Source organism: Miniopterus natalensis, chromosome 17 (assembly GCF_054644295.1).
Source record: "Miniopterus natalensis isolate mMinNat1 chromosome 17, mMinNat1.hap1, whole genome shotgun sequence".
NCBI lineage: Eukaryota > Metazoa > Chordata > Mammalia > Chiroptera > Miniopteridae > Miniopterus > Miniopterus natalensis.
The window spans coordinates 9421338-9437029 of record NC_142097.1 but is presented as its reverse complement, the minus strand read 5'-3'; the positions used below and the strand labels follow the sequence as shown (position 1 = coordinate 9437029).

General features: G+C 46.4%; 2 protein-coding genes across 2 annotated transcripts in view; one reads left to right on the top strand and one right to left on the bottom strand.

Annotated features, from left to right (window-relative positions):
• The window catches only part of NDEL1 (nudE neurodevelopment protein 1 like 1), a 56355-nt gene that overhangs the window by 28825 nt on the left and 11838 nt on the right, over positions 1–15692 (top strand). The window lies entirely within an intron of this gene.
• The window catches only part of MYH10 (myosin heavy chain 10), a 130725-nt gene continuing 120402 nt past the window's right edge, over positions 5370–15692 (bottom strand). The window contains exons 35-41 of the mRNA XM_016222447.2: positions 15409–15537; positions 13044–13132; positions 12028–12151; positions 11738–11946; positions 9998–10106; positions 8261–8433; positions 5370–7023 (exon numbers count right to left, since the gene is read on the bottom strand). Of these exons, the coding sequence (XP_016077933.1) occupies positions 6879–7023; positions 8261–8433; positions 9998–10106; positions 11738–11946; positions 12028–12151; positions 13044–13132; positions 15409–15537 (978 nt within the window). The 3' untranslated portion in view covers positions 5370–6878. The remainder of the gene's footprint in view (positions 7024–8260; positions 8434–9997; positions 10107–11737; positions 11947–12027; positions 12152–13043; positions 13133–15408; positions 15538–15692) is intronic.

Genomic DNA, 15692 nt, shown 5'->3' with positions numbered 1-15692 from the left:
GGGCCCTGGCTGCAGAGGCCCATGTGTCATTCACCCGACATCGCCAGTACTTTAGGTCCAGGAGAGCAAGGGCCAGGTCCATAAAAGGGCAGAAGTATGCTGCTGGGCTTATTTCTAGTCCTTTCAGGTGGAGACTCCTACACATTTTTGCTTTTTTTTATAGTTACAGCTGTACTTGGCATATGACCCCATGAGGAAGCTGGTTGACTCCCCTGGCCTCATTTTTAGCTGTTTGGGTTATCTAGTTCATAATGCTCAAATAGAGCATTTGCTACCTGACATGAAAGCTACTACATACTGTTTGCCCATCTAGCTAAAGGTTGCTGGCCAGCCACCTGCCTCTGAGTGGGTTCTCTTCCTAGGACTGCCAGTGCCCAGGTTTGCCTGGCTCTCGCTGAAACTTTTAGGAATGATCCCTCTCCTGAGCTGGGTCCATGTCGTGGTCTCCCTGCTTGGAGGGGGCAGGTCTTCCAGGTGGTGAGACCTTTTGCCTGCAGATATTTTTATCTCACCACCTGGTCCCATCCCTCGCTCCTGAAACGCACGAGAGTAGGAGCCAGTGCTCCACTTCCTTTCAGCCCAGAGTGGTAGAAACTATACCCAGCCAATTGAGCTAAGGTCTAGAAGCTGAAGTTGGGATGTTGAGTCAGCGAGGCAGAGGGGAATTAGATATAGGTGACCTGAGAGGAGGGTGGGCCAGCTTACCTGTTTGCAGAAAGGAAAGTGGGCCCAGAGTTGAAGTGACTGGCCTGAACTCACACAGCTAGTTCGTGGCAAAGCTGGATTGGAAATGAGCTGTGTCTTTTTCTGCTGTATTCTCCACCTTTCCAAACTTGAGGCCTTGCTGCCTTGACTCTGTCTTGTGCCTCAGGAGATGAGCTGATAGCAAACCCTTGGCAATGAGCTATGGGGCTGGCATAGCCTTTGCAGCAGGAGGAATGTGGCTTACCCACCCTCCTCTTCCAATCTAGTACTTGTCAGTTATTGGCTGTGCTCTCTCAGAAGCTGTCCCAGAAGTGCCACTAGCATCTTCTGAGCGCCAAGGTGGAGGCTGATGCCTCTGGGGAAAGGGAGGTGTCCTGGGGTGGAGCCACAGCTGTAGGGAGCATCTTATAGCCAGATCTGTCCTGCCTGGCGAACAGAACAGCCAGTCTGGCTACTGGTGGTAATAAGGCCAGAGGGGGGATGGGTCGAAGCAGTGAGTCTCTTTCTCTGTTTGCCTAGAATATGCTAGAGGAGCCTTTCCTCCTCCTGGTGTTTACTTCAAGGATTGTTTTTCTCTGTTTTCCCTAAAGGTTGAAACGAATTGAGAACACTAGCTTGGCCTTCAGAATTTAGATGTTACTTGATTCTTTCCTAAAAATGGGAGCAGAGGAGGAGGCATCTTTGTAAATCATCTTCCTATGACTTGAAGCATCTTATCTGAAAACTGGTCCTATGACTACTAAAAACATGATATATGGGAATACAGTAACTTTTTTAAATGTTAAAGGAAAAACAATAGTCTTGAGTTAATATTAGTTTAACAGACTCCCTTTATAAGATAGCACATGTGAAGAGGCAAATGTGAAAACAGAACAGAGCTTATAGTGCTGGTTTTGGGGGACCATGTGGATTTGTGCCATGTGGGTTATGGTTTGGAGTCATGCTCTTCGTCTGCACCCATAGTGGTTGTTTCCTGTCAGCTCTGAAGCCTTCACCAAGGGAAGCGTGATGCAAACCTGGTGCAAATGTGATGGACAGAAATTTAGCTTGTTTACTTTTGGGGTGTTTGTAATCAGGTGTCAAGTGTGACTGCTGCCCCATTAAAATATGGAGATCCTGCCTGGTCACATTTGCTGGTAGAGGCCTGGGAGGGTACTGGGCAAGCAGGCTTCGGCAGCAGGTTTCTAGCACATGTTTGGATAGTCAGATGAGTGTCGTCCAAATTAGCGTAGAGCCCTGTTTGCTCCCTGTCAGATGATGGAACTGAGAAACGCTGTTTTTTTTGGTTTAAAAGAGTGATTGTTTAAACTAGGAAAAAAATCCCAGCAAATCCTACTGTCACCTAGAACAGTAGGTACACTTTTACATTATTGGAGTCAGTAAATTATTCTTTGTAAGTTTTGAATCAATCTAACATGATAAGTTTATAAAAACTACTTTAGGGCTAATATCTCACGGTAGTAAGAACAATTAAAATCAGTCTCAGTAGTGATAAGTGTCTGATGCAGGGAATGGTCAGGATGACTTTGTCAGCTGTACAGGATACCATAGAGCCATTGGAAACCTAAGTGTGCAGGCGTGGAGCACATAGGAATGGAAATGACCGATGGGAAATGACTGATGAGCCAGAAGCTCAAAGTAGAGGCTCCCTGATTGCTGGGTACCCTGTTGAGTGCATTTTACAATTCAGATTTCCCCCCAAGCTCCACCCCAGCCACCAGCCCAGTGAGAAGAGATCACTGTATTTCACAGAACCTCAAACACCAGCAATTATAAGACACGTCTTTATTTTGTGAACCATTAAGAAAAATGTGCCAATTAGAACTATGAAAATGCCTATCATTTTGACTTTTTATATTTATTGAAAGAGCTCTTTTAGATTTTAGACAGATTTTCATCATATCACACTTAACTCATAGACAAAAAGGAAAATGTGAGACATTCCTAAAACTTTACATTGATTCCAACATCCTGAACCACATTTTGACTGAGGTGTCCTTGTCCGTGTTTTCCCAAGCATTGCTGTCCTCTGGGCCATGGTGAGCGTTGGTGATGCAGCGTTTCTGAAAAGCATGTTCTGTTGATGGCTCCAGAAATTTCTTCAAGGCTGCTGAGGCCCATTCTGCAGGATCTGATGCTGGGGTTTATTGACCTTACCAAGACAACCACATCACAGCTGCCACCTACTGGCTGCAGTTGTGAGACGTGTGAGTTCACATGTGAGAACATGGGTGTCGTAGAACCAGTGCAGTATGGTGTTTTGAAGGATGCACTGCTCTGCTTGGATGCTTGTCAGATCCCGAGTTTAATAGTCAGATTATATCACTTTACATCTTGAATGAGGCCTCATAACATCCAGTCAGTAGGGATGAAGTCCATTATTGAGCTATTTTGAAAAAATAAACAGACCTCAGTGTTGTACTGACTCAAACATGAATTTTTAGTCTTGGTAAGGGTTGAAGGACATGGTCACATTTTTTGTATATGGTATACAGGTACTGGAATTACAGTTAACATTGTCTTTGAAAACTGGCATCATACCAGTATGTCCTTATTGATAAGTTTCTTATTAGATTTCTGACAGTTGTATGAGACTTGACATGGTTTACTAGATTCCCAAATGACATGAGGCTACACAAGGAAGTGGACTGCCCCGTCTGGTCCTGACAGTTGGCACAGGCTATAGCATTCTAGCAAACGCTCAGAATTTGGTACAGATGTAACTAGAGTGACTAGAAACTGTTTGTGGATGGGGACTCCCCTTGGGTCTCAGCTACAGCCTCCACTCAGATTTGCCTGGAGCCTGGCTCCTCCCCACTTTCTAAAGATTCCAGCCTATGGCCTGTTCCGGCTTGAATTTTTTTTAAGGGGGTGAGGATGGGACGTAAATGGTTGACAACTTTGAGCTCATCTCTGCCCCAGTCTTGATGCAGACCTGTTTGTGTCCTGGCAACACTGGCTTCAGGAGGAGGGGGCCATGGGCCACTCACACCAGAGCCATAGGGAGGGCTGGCTGTGAGAACAAGTCACAGTTTGGTCTTTTGGCTCACACTTCATTTTAGCTGAGGTTTCTAGGGATGGGGAAAATTGGTGACAGAAAGGAAATGTGACAGGGTTCTAGAGTCTTTCTGATGTCAGAAGTATGCCTTCAAGCCAGTCAGGCTAGGAATAATAGGTGTTATTCCTACCGAAGCAATTTAAAATAATTCCCTGGAGTATATGCCTTAAAAAAAGAAGCCCTTGCCCTGGCTCGTTTGGCTCAGTGGTTAGAGTATCAGCCCACAGACTGAAGGGTCCTGGGTTCGATTCCAGTCAAAGGCATGTACCTTGATCCCCAGCCCTGGTCAGGGGCTCGTGGGAGGCAACCAATCGATGTGTCTCTCTCACATTGATGTTTCTCTCTCTCCCTTCCACTCTTTGAAAAAGCAATGGAAAAAATATCCTTGAGTGAAGATTAAAGAAAAAGCCCCTATGATGTGTCAAGGGCAGACAGAGAGCATTTGTTAGCATGGCAGCTCCATGTTAAAATCCCATCTCATCGTAACAAAAAGATCAGGCTTTCCCAAGTCTTGCCTGAATTCCTCCTCACAATTAACCACTCTCTGGGTGGCGGCTGGCCAGCTTTAGTCTTTGCTGCAAAGTCTATCTCCCATAAACTCATGCCTTCCGTGTGCTTTAAGTGCCTGGCAAAGGCTTTTTGAATGACCTTTCCTTAGACTGTGAAGCAGTGGTTTGTTTAGTAAAGAAAGGTTCCTTCTAGTTCACATTTCTGGACTGAGAACTGGAGTCAGTCCATGGAGATTGTGTGTTTCTCCCGAGAGGCTAAGTGGTTGGGAAACAGTACTTTAACACCAGTTAAACATTCTGAAGCATTCTTTTTGAGAAAAACCAGCCTCTGAATTCCACAAACACCTGGACTAAGAGACTGAATGCAAGGGTGAGGGCATGTGAAACATGGTAATTGCAACTCCCCTTTTTCCCGTGGTGGTGACACAGGAGGAAAGGAGTGCGGTTATCCATGTTTTACATTCCCACCACTGCCAGGAAGCCTGGACATATACCTTATACCACCAGAACCAGCCTAACCTAAGAATATTATGGAATAATAATAAAAAAGCCAGCATTTTCTATCCTAATTGACCCATGCTAGTGAGGCTGCCCTTGGGTCTTATCACTAAATTCCCACCCCCAATTATTTTTAGTGTGAATACTGCTTGAAAATGCAGTCTGAAACTTGGAATCTCTTAAAATACTCTAATCCAGCAAAGAGCTTCATCAGTTGGTGACCAAAACCCTCCTAAAGGCTTCATTCTGTAGCCCTAAATTGCTCCCTTTTCTATTAACAATTGGGTTGCAAGCCCCAGTGGCCCTTTCCTTCCCAATGCATCTACACACACAGGCCACTGGTGAGACGACTTGTAGCCAAGACTGCCCAGAGAATTAGCCTGTCATCTGACACTTTGGGAGTGCAGCGCCCTCAGAAAATGTGGGCCTGGCAGTCAGCATTTTATGTCTGGGTGACTCTGAGCCGCCAGTCAGATCAGAGGTGGGCAATCAAGAACATAAGAGAACAGATTCCACATTCACATGGTTATTCTTGTTTATTGAGGTCTGTTTATTCTTAATGGGTGCTTTTTCCTCCAAGTAAATAGAGCAGGCGTAAATATCTATAATGAATAAATTTATTGTCTTACAAAAATCATTGTCTAGAAATATGGGAATACAAGAAAAGATATTTGCAGTCAGGTGTCTGGTGGTCAACAGCCAGTACAGTTCATAAAGGGGTAAAATCAAAGATTCCAAACCCACATGACAAATTCTTCCTAACAGATGTTAAAGCTTTTAACCCAAAAAGTTTGTGTTTTCAAGCATGTTGCAGAGGATCAGGGATTTGTAATTAACACTGATTCATTGTCACTGAATGTTTATAATACCACTTTGACTAGAGAGGTACATGATATGAAGCACAGTCAAAACTTAATACATTAAATTGTTACAGAGGCAAATAATATATTTAACATTGTCTTAGTACTGTAGTGTCTAAGGCACTTTCTGTAATGTCAGTTTGCTTAACTATCAACCAAAAACAGAATGCTAAATGTTCACTGTAACACTGTCCAAAGGGAAGGGAAAAGGAAAAATGAAAAAGGATTCACATCCACTGGCATGTCAACATTCAGGCAGATGGCATCTGTTCTTGAGGTTCTGTAAACCTCATCGACAAACTTAGAACAAGTCTCGGACACAAAACCAATATTCCCATTTTGGGCTCAAAGCAGCGACTGAATTTGCAAGGTCAGCACGAAAGCCTGGCTGGCAAGGGAGGGCCTTCCACTAACTCCGGCTTAGGAGCCTGCAGCTGCTTGTTCCTGAAGTGAGTACACTGGCAAAGCCAGAGGGTTCAGGAGGCCATCCGAAAGTCAACATGATTGCTGCCACGGGGGGCTTCAGCTGCATTGTGGCCACTATCCTTTCTATGCACAGACCAGCCCTGGCCGAGGACAGTTCACATGAAAAGATGTGAGGATACCACCAACCCGAGCGAGATGGGCATGGTGACCCCCAATGAATGCTGCTTCCCCCAGTCCAACCCACCCCTCCTAATCTTTCCAAAGCCCCTTTCACAGTTTGCTCGCTGAAATAGTGTTGATCGTTATTTGAAGGAAATGAGATACAAGTGCAGTTTAGGTTCCACAATGTTCTAAGAGACATAATGTGGCTGAGGAGTCGGGGGCCACATGAACACAGATCTAAGTTACCTGTCTGTATGACAGAGAGCATGCAGAGCGACTGAGCAACAACCACGGGGCTGCCCCAAAAACCCAGTGACTGGCAACAAGGGTCTGGAGTTTGTCTGAAAAAGGGTTCTCTTCTTAACATGTTATAAAATGGTCTCTTGATGAATATATGGAAAATAGATGCAATGATGAGACAATCTGTTTAATATGTGCATGTTTTGTGTATGTATATATATAAAAAGGGGAGCAATTGTACCTAAATCTGAAGCAGGATACAGTATGTGTAGGCTAGAAAGCCTTAAGACACAGTTGATCTTTCAGTAAGGAGTCCCGTGGCTTGCCAACTTCCTAAATCTGTAGGAGGCCCAGGGCAGGCTGGCGCCCGGTGCATTCCTTCGTGTCCCACTGTATTGCCTCCACTGGCTTCCTATGACTCTACTCCGACTGGGGCGGCTGCGTCTCATTGACATCACTGGTCTTACTTTCGGTGTCATCGTCTGACAGCTCCAGGGAAGCCCCTTCAATATGCAGCTGGCGCCGGCCAGATCTGCTCGAAGAGAAGCTGATTGGGCCACCTCGCCTGGAAAGAACAGGAAGTAGACATGTGGGTAAATGCCTAAGAACATGTGGCTGTCAAGTTGCCCAATCACCTGATGACTTCAAACTTACACCCCTTCCTCAGGACACACGACTTGGGGGTATGTGTGTGGCACGACCAGGAAAGGCTCTGGGCGCTTCTACCTCTCCTGTCACCATGCCTGTGGAGTACCATCCTGGCTAGCCAACAGTGTACACTTAGCAGGAGGCCCTCAGAACTGGGGAAAGCTTGATCCAACTTATAGGCTGTCTGTGATAGACACAGTAAGGAAGTAGATGGCTTAAGGCAAAGCTCTACCTGCTAACCAAGGGTCAGTATTTCCATAAAGGGCGCATATATATATATATAAAATTTTTTTCCCATTGATTTTTAGTGCATGAGAGAGAAACATCGATGTGAGAGACACATTGTCCAGTTGTCTCCTGCACCAGCCCAGACTGGGCCTGTGGATCGAACCTGTAACCCAGGTATACGCCCTTGACCAGAACTCGAACCTGCAACACTTTGGTGTGCGGGCCGATGCTCTAACCACTGAGCACACTGGCCAGGGCCAGATAGTAAATATTTTATTTAGGCTATGTGGGCCATATAAGGTGTCTGTGCCATGTTTTTTTTTGTATAACACTTTATAAATGTAAAAGCCATCCTTAGCTCATTGGCTATACAAAAGCAGGGCACATCAGAATTTGGCCATGGGCCAGTTGTCACTCCTGTGCTAACCTGTTGCTCTGGGGGAGAAGGAAGTTTAGCTCTCCCATGTTCTGCCCTCTCCCTGGTGCCCATCAGATCCAGGTGGAGATGAGGACGGGAGGCGGGCTGATGGCGCCAGGTCCTGCGAAGAGCCTCCTGCCCTGCTTTTTAACAGAGGCTAGGACCTTTCCTCACCGTGGATATTGGGACATGGATGACACTGGACCTGGCTCTCTGTGTTGTGTCTCAGCTTTGTGTTGTGTATTTGTATGGTCCACTAGTAAATGGCAAAAAAGAAAAGAAAAAAAAAGTGGGTCTGTGCCTCTTCTGCTCTCAAGGACTGCTAAAGGTCAGAAGTCCTGGATGGATACACCGGAAGTGACTTATGAGCAAGAAACACTAACTCTACGTGAACCTAAGTAAACCACTTCAGAAAAGCCCTAAGCCTACAAATCCGGCTGTTTCTGGAGAGTTTGGGCACGGACTCCAAGAGACCCAACGCCTCTCATGAGTCCCCTAGGTCGCTCACCTCAGCCGGTTCTTCAGGGTGCTGACCTCACGGCTCAGACCCTCGTTGGCCTCAGTGGCATCATCCAGTTCCCGCTGGAGTTTACGCCGAGATGCATTGGCACGTGTAGCTTCTTCTTCTGCTTCCTCCAGCTGCCGTTTAAGTTGCTTCATCCGGGCATTGGCCTTCTCCATCTTGGGGAAGTTACATGAACCAAGTCAAGTCAAACTGGTGAATCCAGATCCAGGATCACTGCACCCAGAGCGCCCCGTGAGCATGTGGGTGTGTGCACGCACTTAAACGTGTGTGCACTTGAAGCCCAGGGGCAGGCCTCAGGCCTTTTGATTGGCTCACTGTTCTCAGCAAAGCCAGTGTCCACAGAGCAAACTGTGCTAAAGGAAATTTTTTAAAAACTTAAAACCCTATTTGCAACTCTGAGTTTTTTACAGAAAACGAATTTAGTATCTTCACATGAGTGACGTATGGGATCGTGGGAAGGGAATGGCTATTCCTGCAAAACATAGGCTAGCAGTGTGACAGTCTCCACCCCCAGAAGATGGTACACCCATTTTCATGCCTCCTTTTAGTACGGGTGTTTCAGATGTTATATTTTGATTCAAGTACAAAGCCACTCTGGAAGACCTGAAAGGGTCATACACTGTCATGAGCCATACAGACTGGCCACTCCTGCAGGTCCAGCTCACGCCCACCGAGAACTGCCCTCAGTGCTGTTGGGCTCTGTGGGTGGGGGTGAGAAGGGAAGGCTGGGGTGTCTGATTAGAGCAGGGGAATAAAAGGGAAGGGTCTGGGCTAAAGGCAGTGGGATCCTCAGCTCCGTCTACCTTAGCTACCAGACCTGGCCACAGTCTTATTAGAGCATTTTCTAATAAAAATAAAAAGGATGCCTGGATGCAGACATGGAAAACCATACAGGTCCTGCACACAGTACAGTGTTTCCTCTGTGCTTCCTATCCTGCATCCAGCCATTATACAGTGACTGCCAACCCTGCCCAGGAGCTACTCTAGGCCTGTAAGAGACGATGGTGAGTGAGACACTGACAGTGAGGCAGAAATTGCTGCACTCACAAAGCAAGCATTCTAGTGGAGGAAACAGGTTAACTTTAAGATTCAGTTCAGGCCTCTCACTTCAGAGCCCTCGCAGTGTGCTCTTACCCAGCCCTCTGTATTTCTGGTGGGAGATCCCTGAGGGGTGGGGGCTGTCTTAATTACCTCTGATCCCCAGCACTCAGGAGTGCCTGACACAGCATGTGTGTTAAAACATTAGAATTAAGAGTTTCAAATAGCATTAAAAAAAATTCTATTTATTAACTTGAGAAAGAAACTGATTTGTTGCTGCTTCTATGTGCCCTGACTGGAGACTGAACCCACAACCTTGGTATATCAGGACGACGCTCTAACCAACTGAGCCACCCGGTCAGGGCCTCAAGTAGCATTTTCTTAATTTAGCCATCAAATGGTAACTCCTGGCTCATTTGCATCAGTCTCCTTGTAAAAGCATTTCTAAGGTGGAAGGCATTTCACCCCGTCTCACCTTCTTCCCTTACCTATTCTTTCTTTATATTTTAAAGTGTTTTTATTAACTTCAGGGAGAGGGAGAGAGCGAGAGAGAAACATTGATGAGAGAAAACCATTGATCAGCTGCCTCCTGAATGCCCCCCTGACTGGAGATAGAACCAACGACATTTTGGTGCCTGGGCTGATGCTCAATCACTGAGCGACACCAGCCGGGTTCCTTACCTGTTCTTTATACTGATCTGCATGGCGACGTTCATCTTCAACCTGCATGAAGATTTCTTTCAGTTTCTTCTCGGTACGTCGGACCAGTTTGTTGGCTGCTGCTCGTTCCCTATGAAGATGGTCAACCATTAATTAGTCTTTGTAATTTGCGAAATGATAGTCTGAATGGAGAAAATATTTTTAAAGTGTTTTCAGGACCTCTCTGATCAGAATATCATCATCATTAATATGACCCAGAAACTTTTCCCTTCTGGTTATAATATGAATGGCCTTTGATAACGTATTCTAATGCTGATAGGAAGAAAAAGTGTATTCCTTCACATGCAGATATTTAGTGATCAAGTGTTACACAAGCTACCAGTCACTTACACTGCAGACACAAAAACCTTACTCTAATCACCTAACTTGTTAGCCTAGAAAACAAAACGAAGACCCATTATGATGGCTGGGGCTATAGCAGCTAACATGGGGGGACCTCCCACTCACACTATAGTTAGAAGTCAGATCACCATGTTTCCAGACAGGCCTATATTGCTTCTCACAAAGGAGAGAACTCATCCGGTGAACTCCATTGACAACAGTGTAGGGAGCTCAGAGACGCAATAGTCTTCAGAGGTAAAGGCATCTGGGAAATGCTGGCCTCTCTGTTTAACCTCCTGTGACTGTTTAACTCCCTGTAGCCTCAGGTTTGGCTGACTACCCAGAAAGCTGGAATGCGACGCAGAGATAAACTTCAGGCCCAGGAAGGAGGGCAGTGAATGCACAGTGTGTGGATAACCGCCTGATACTACCTGCTAACTTAGAAATGCAGTTATTTCTGGTGGTCTATGTGACTACCCACCATGTGGTTTTACTGATAACCCCCCTATAAACAAGAGGCCCTGTCCTGGGAGGGTGTGGATCTCTTCCTGGCCGGCCATCACTGGGAGCAGCTGCATGTACGTAAGTTTCTCCTATTAAAGCTCTTAGGAATTTGAGTGAGGCTACGCATACACAGGCTCTTTGGAATCGATCCTGAATTTAGACTTTTGGGGCTTTCCCCCAACAAACAGAAAAAGTGTTTTTGTTCTTTGACAAATGACAAATGTTATGCAGAAATGGATTATGATGGAGTTAGCCCAAAGCGTGAGTCATGTTAATTACAGCTAACAACAAACCCTGAATTGTTTTATTTGAGCTCAATGGAGCTGAGTGAAGTGGGAAGTAGGGATGCTGGGTTGGGGAGGATGTTGGGCTTTGAGCACAGGCCCTGCATTTCTGGGCCCAGCTCCCCAATAAGAGGGCTAATCTGAAGATCTCACAGCTTTGTAAATGCCTGCCCAAAGCTATATTGGGCAGTTCCTCACGAATTGGAGAGTGGTTTAGTACAATAGAACAGAAACTGTCAAGAAGTCCCTGCCTATGGGTGAAAAAAAGCTTTTATTTTTGTCAAAATGCATTTCTGCCAGCAAAATGTAGCATTTTATGTGATGCTTGGAAAGTGAACTTTGGGTAGAGATGTAAACTATGTCACCTAGAAAATCATGGGCACAGTATTATCAGCTGAGTCCGGTGAGCCCAGCCTTCCCTGAAGGCTCCCACCACCTTCTGTCCCTCACTCTGGTGACCCGTGTCCTTGTCTCCCCTCCCTGCCATAGGAACTCCCATAGGGCAATTGTCTGTTTTGTGTGTGGTTCACAGGCTGAACCTGGACCTGGTCTGTAGCAGAAAAGCTGGTTCACCACATCAAAAACCTCTTACTTGGCCTCCTGCTCCAGTTGCTCCTCCAGCTGCCCAATCTTGGCCTCGAGGGCTGAGATGGTGGCCTTGAACTTGGACTTGACAGCACCCTCTAGCTCCTGCAGCTTGGCCTTCAGCTCCTTGTTCTGCCGCTCTAGCTGCTGGCGCGCATTGTCGCTCTTCTGGGCAGCACTGCGCTCGGCCGCCAGCTCTGCATTCAATGTGTCCACCTGGAGAGAAGATGCGTTTAGTCACTCGTGCCAGACAGGAAGCACAGCCCGTCCCAGGGGCTGGGCTGCAGCGTGAGCAACCTGTAGCGTGGTCTTGCGGAAGCGGTCGTTGAGCAGCTCCATGTTGCTCTGCTCCTCTTCGAGCTCCTCCTCTAGCTGTGCGATCCGTGCCTCCAGACGCCGCTTCTCATCCAGCAGCGCAGACCTGGCGGAGCAAGGAGACAGCTCAACACCAGCTCTGTCCAGCACGGGGACCTCCAGGAGGGCTCCTCCTCCCACCCTGCTGCTAGAAACAGCACCACTCTTGGTTTTTCTCTCCCCTGCACCCATCACCCAATCTGTCAAGTCGTACTGATCACACTTCCAAACACGCCACCCACTTCTCTGTCCTCACGCCTGCCTCCCTAGTGTAGGCCCCATCATCTCTCGCCTGGACCACTGTGGGAGCCTTCCAGCTGGCCTCCCTGCTGCCTCTCCATCTGTTTTCCACAGCCAGCAGCCAGCAGCCAGCATCAGCTTTCAAAAGTGCAAAAAGATCCTGGCACTTCTGGTTTGAACTCTGCTGGTTTTCCAGTGCATTGAGTAAAATGCTACCTCCTCATCGTCACATGCTAGAAAATGTCCATGATGAACCCTCAGTGTGGTAATTAAATAGAGCAACTTTCTAATTGGGGGAAAAAAATGTATTTTAATGAAAATCCTTCTGGGAAGGGTAAGTCAAAGGAAGCTACTTGCCAAACCTAATGAATTTGAGAGTGAAGACTTGCATTGCAAGGCTGTGCAGTCAGGAAACCAGGTTCGCTTTGAATGTACATCCCCACACCTGCGTGGGCGCGGCTGGCATAGGTGTGACCTGTCTGGGCTGGGCAGCCAGCTGTAGCTGAGGCAGTCTGGGGGCTCAGCATCTTTGCTTATCTTTCCAGAGTTTGAACAGATGAGCAAATCAACTAATGACTCCTGTGGGCCGGACAATACCACGGCCTTCTCAGTGCAGCAGTCAAGCCCAAGGGGAATGAACCCCAGGTGCCCAGGAGAACCAGTGGGGCCTCCACTCATTTCTAGACGACCCTCCCCTCCCCCGCTGCCAGGAGACTCACTTGCCAGAGGCGCTGTTGGCGATCTCATCAGCCAGCTCATCTCTCTCTTGCTCAGCATGTCGGCGGGCTCGCTCCGATGAGGCAAGTTCCTAAATGAGGTTTAAGCTCTGGCGGTTAATGTTTCCTCAAATGTGAAACCTGATGAAGCCTGTGGGCTGTAGTCAACCTTGCTTCAGGCAGGCGCACTGTGTGCCTCAGACTGCAATTAGGTTTGAGAAATTAAACTGGCAGGTTTGCTGAAGAGAATCTGTTTGGCTGCAGGTCAGCCAGGTGATGTGCTGTGTCCACATCCTGATATAAGTGTCCAAAGAGGGACATCCCAGTCTATGTAAGGGCGTGGCCATACCTTCTAATTTCAGAGGCAGCCACACTCCTGCCCTCCTCAGAAAGCTGGTGTTTCTTGTCATAAACTGAGCGCAAGCTTTATGTAAACCCAGAACTAGACCAATTCATGGTCTTGAAGTATCTGTCACATAGACAAGTAGTATAGTTTGGAGGTCAAATACACTATAGACAGGCCAGAAAATAAGGCGCTCATGCAATACAGCAAGGATCACAGCTCCCCTGGGGAGAAGATGGGTGGAGTGACTCGGGCTCAGCGCTGGCCTCTGCACTGCAGGGCGTCTTCCTTGAAGGAGATAGGAGCCCTGGCGAGTGAGGCTCCTGCCGCTCAGCAGGCTTAGAGAACTGGGCAGGGCAAGGAAACAGCCCTGTGCTGCCAGCCCCCTGGAGGAAGAGCTGCCTGGTCTGGCTCCCTGGAGGAAGAGCTGCTTTCCCATGAATTTCCTTGGGAAGAGGGTCTTCCACAGGCGGGGCCAGGGTGCATTTCTCACCCCACCTGGGTAAAGGCTGAGATCACTCTCAGAATTTGAGAGCTGCACCAGCTCCTTAGGTTATGGATAAAACTGAGGCCCACAGGGCACGCGTCCAGGCTGTGATGGCAACAGGCAAAATACTCAGGGCCTGACCTGAAGGCCTCCAATGAACACACTGTGTGAGTGCCAGCTCTGCCCTCCAGCCTCTGTGGTCTAGTTTCCTGGGCCTAGAGAGGGCTCCTTCCCCACCACTGGCTGGATGTGCTACAGACAGGCTGAGGAAGGAGAGGACCCAAGGGCCTATAACTCTGATGAACAAAGGCGTGTGTCTGAGGTGGAAACAGAAATAGACCAAAGGGCAAGCTAGCTTTTCAGATCTGCCTCTTCACAGTGCAGTGATCATTTGAAGGTCTAAAATACATACTCCCAGCTTTCTGAGGACAGACTGCTGGGCCGCAGGGGGTCTGGACACTGAAGTCATGCCCAGGAGCTCTCCAAGAGACAGGCTCCCAGAACCCATCACCTCTGGGGATGAGATCACTGATCAACTACATGATGATGTACATAGATCTAGAACATTCTGCTTCATCAACAAATGTTCTTTTTAAGCACACATGGAATATTTATATAGACTATGTTCTAAGCCCCAGAGCGGCTTGACACTCCATGTTCTCTGACCATAAGCAATAAAACCAGAAATCAAATAAGAAAAAATATATGTCACACATTTGGAAATTTAAACCATACTTTTAAATTATTCATGGGATAGAGAAACCATCATAGAAATTAGAAAAATTGGAATTTAAATGACAACAAATAGGATATAGTGAAAGCAGTACTCTGGGGGGAATGTATAATGTTCTATGAACATATTAGGCAAGAGGAAAGCTTGCAAATTAACGAGTGTCCAACTCAAGAAAAAGAAAAACCCAAAGGAAATAAAGGTATGAGCAAAAATTAAGGAAACAGAAAGCAAAGATTAGCCCAAAAACTGGCCCTCAGTGTAATCTTAGGATCTGCTCAGGGTTTACTTACTGGTTTCCAGTTCCTTCTACATTCCTGACTCCTAGGGAGTTCCCTTTCTCATAAGCTCAACTCCTCATTTATTTGTCTTTGTTAACATTTGTTGGATTATAAGAGGATTCACTTAAAATTCAATGAAACATAACCTCTCCTTTTAGGTATCATTCACAGTGCTTCTGTGTAAAACAAGGCAATCTTGTATCACTTAGGTCAGAGTTCAGAGTTAAGTGACTCTGATGCTTACCAACACTAAATAAACATCACTCTTTTTCTTATGTATGGAACAAGCCTGGCAAGTGGCTTGAAAAGTTACTAGTCAGCTTCTCTGCCTTCAGCCAGGAATATATCTGAGCAGTATCAAAGTGTGACCACTTTGCCAAACTGAAGCAATAAGATGGTCCAATAACACACTAAAAATGGACAGTGGAATTACACAAGGCTACAAAGATACTAGGATATTTATCTGATCTTGGAGAAACTGCAAGAACAAATATTTGCTGAACAAGTGGATAAGTAAACAAACAAACCTCCTGTAGCTGAAGGATTTCTGCTTCCAGACTCTTTAATTTCTTTTCACTCTCTTTGGATTGAGCAAAAATCTCATCCCGGGATGCACGGGCTTCTTCTAATTCACGCTGGTAATCCTTCATCTGAGCCTGAAGAGAAACAGAAGAAAGTTTTGAGGTAGTTTTCATTCTTTGTTTTCAAACATATTTTTTCCAGATTATAAAAGTAATAAACATTCATTGCAAATATAAAAGTATATAGAAATAAAGATATCACAAGAAAACATTCAGACCAGTATCCCTTG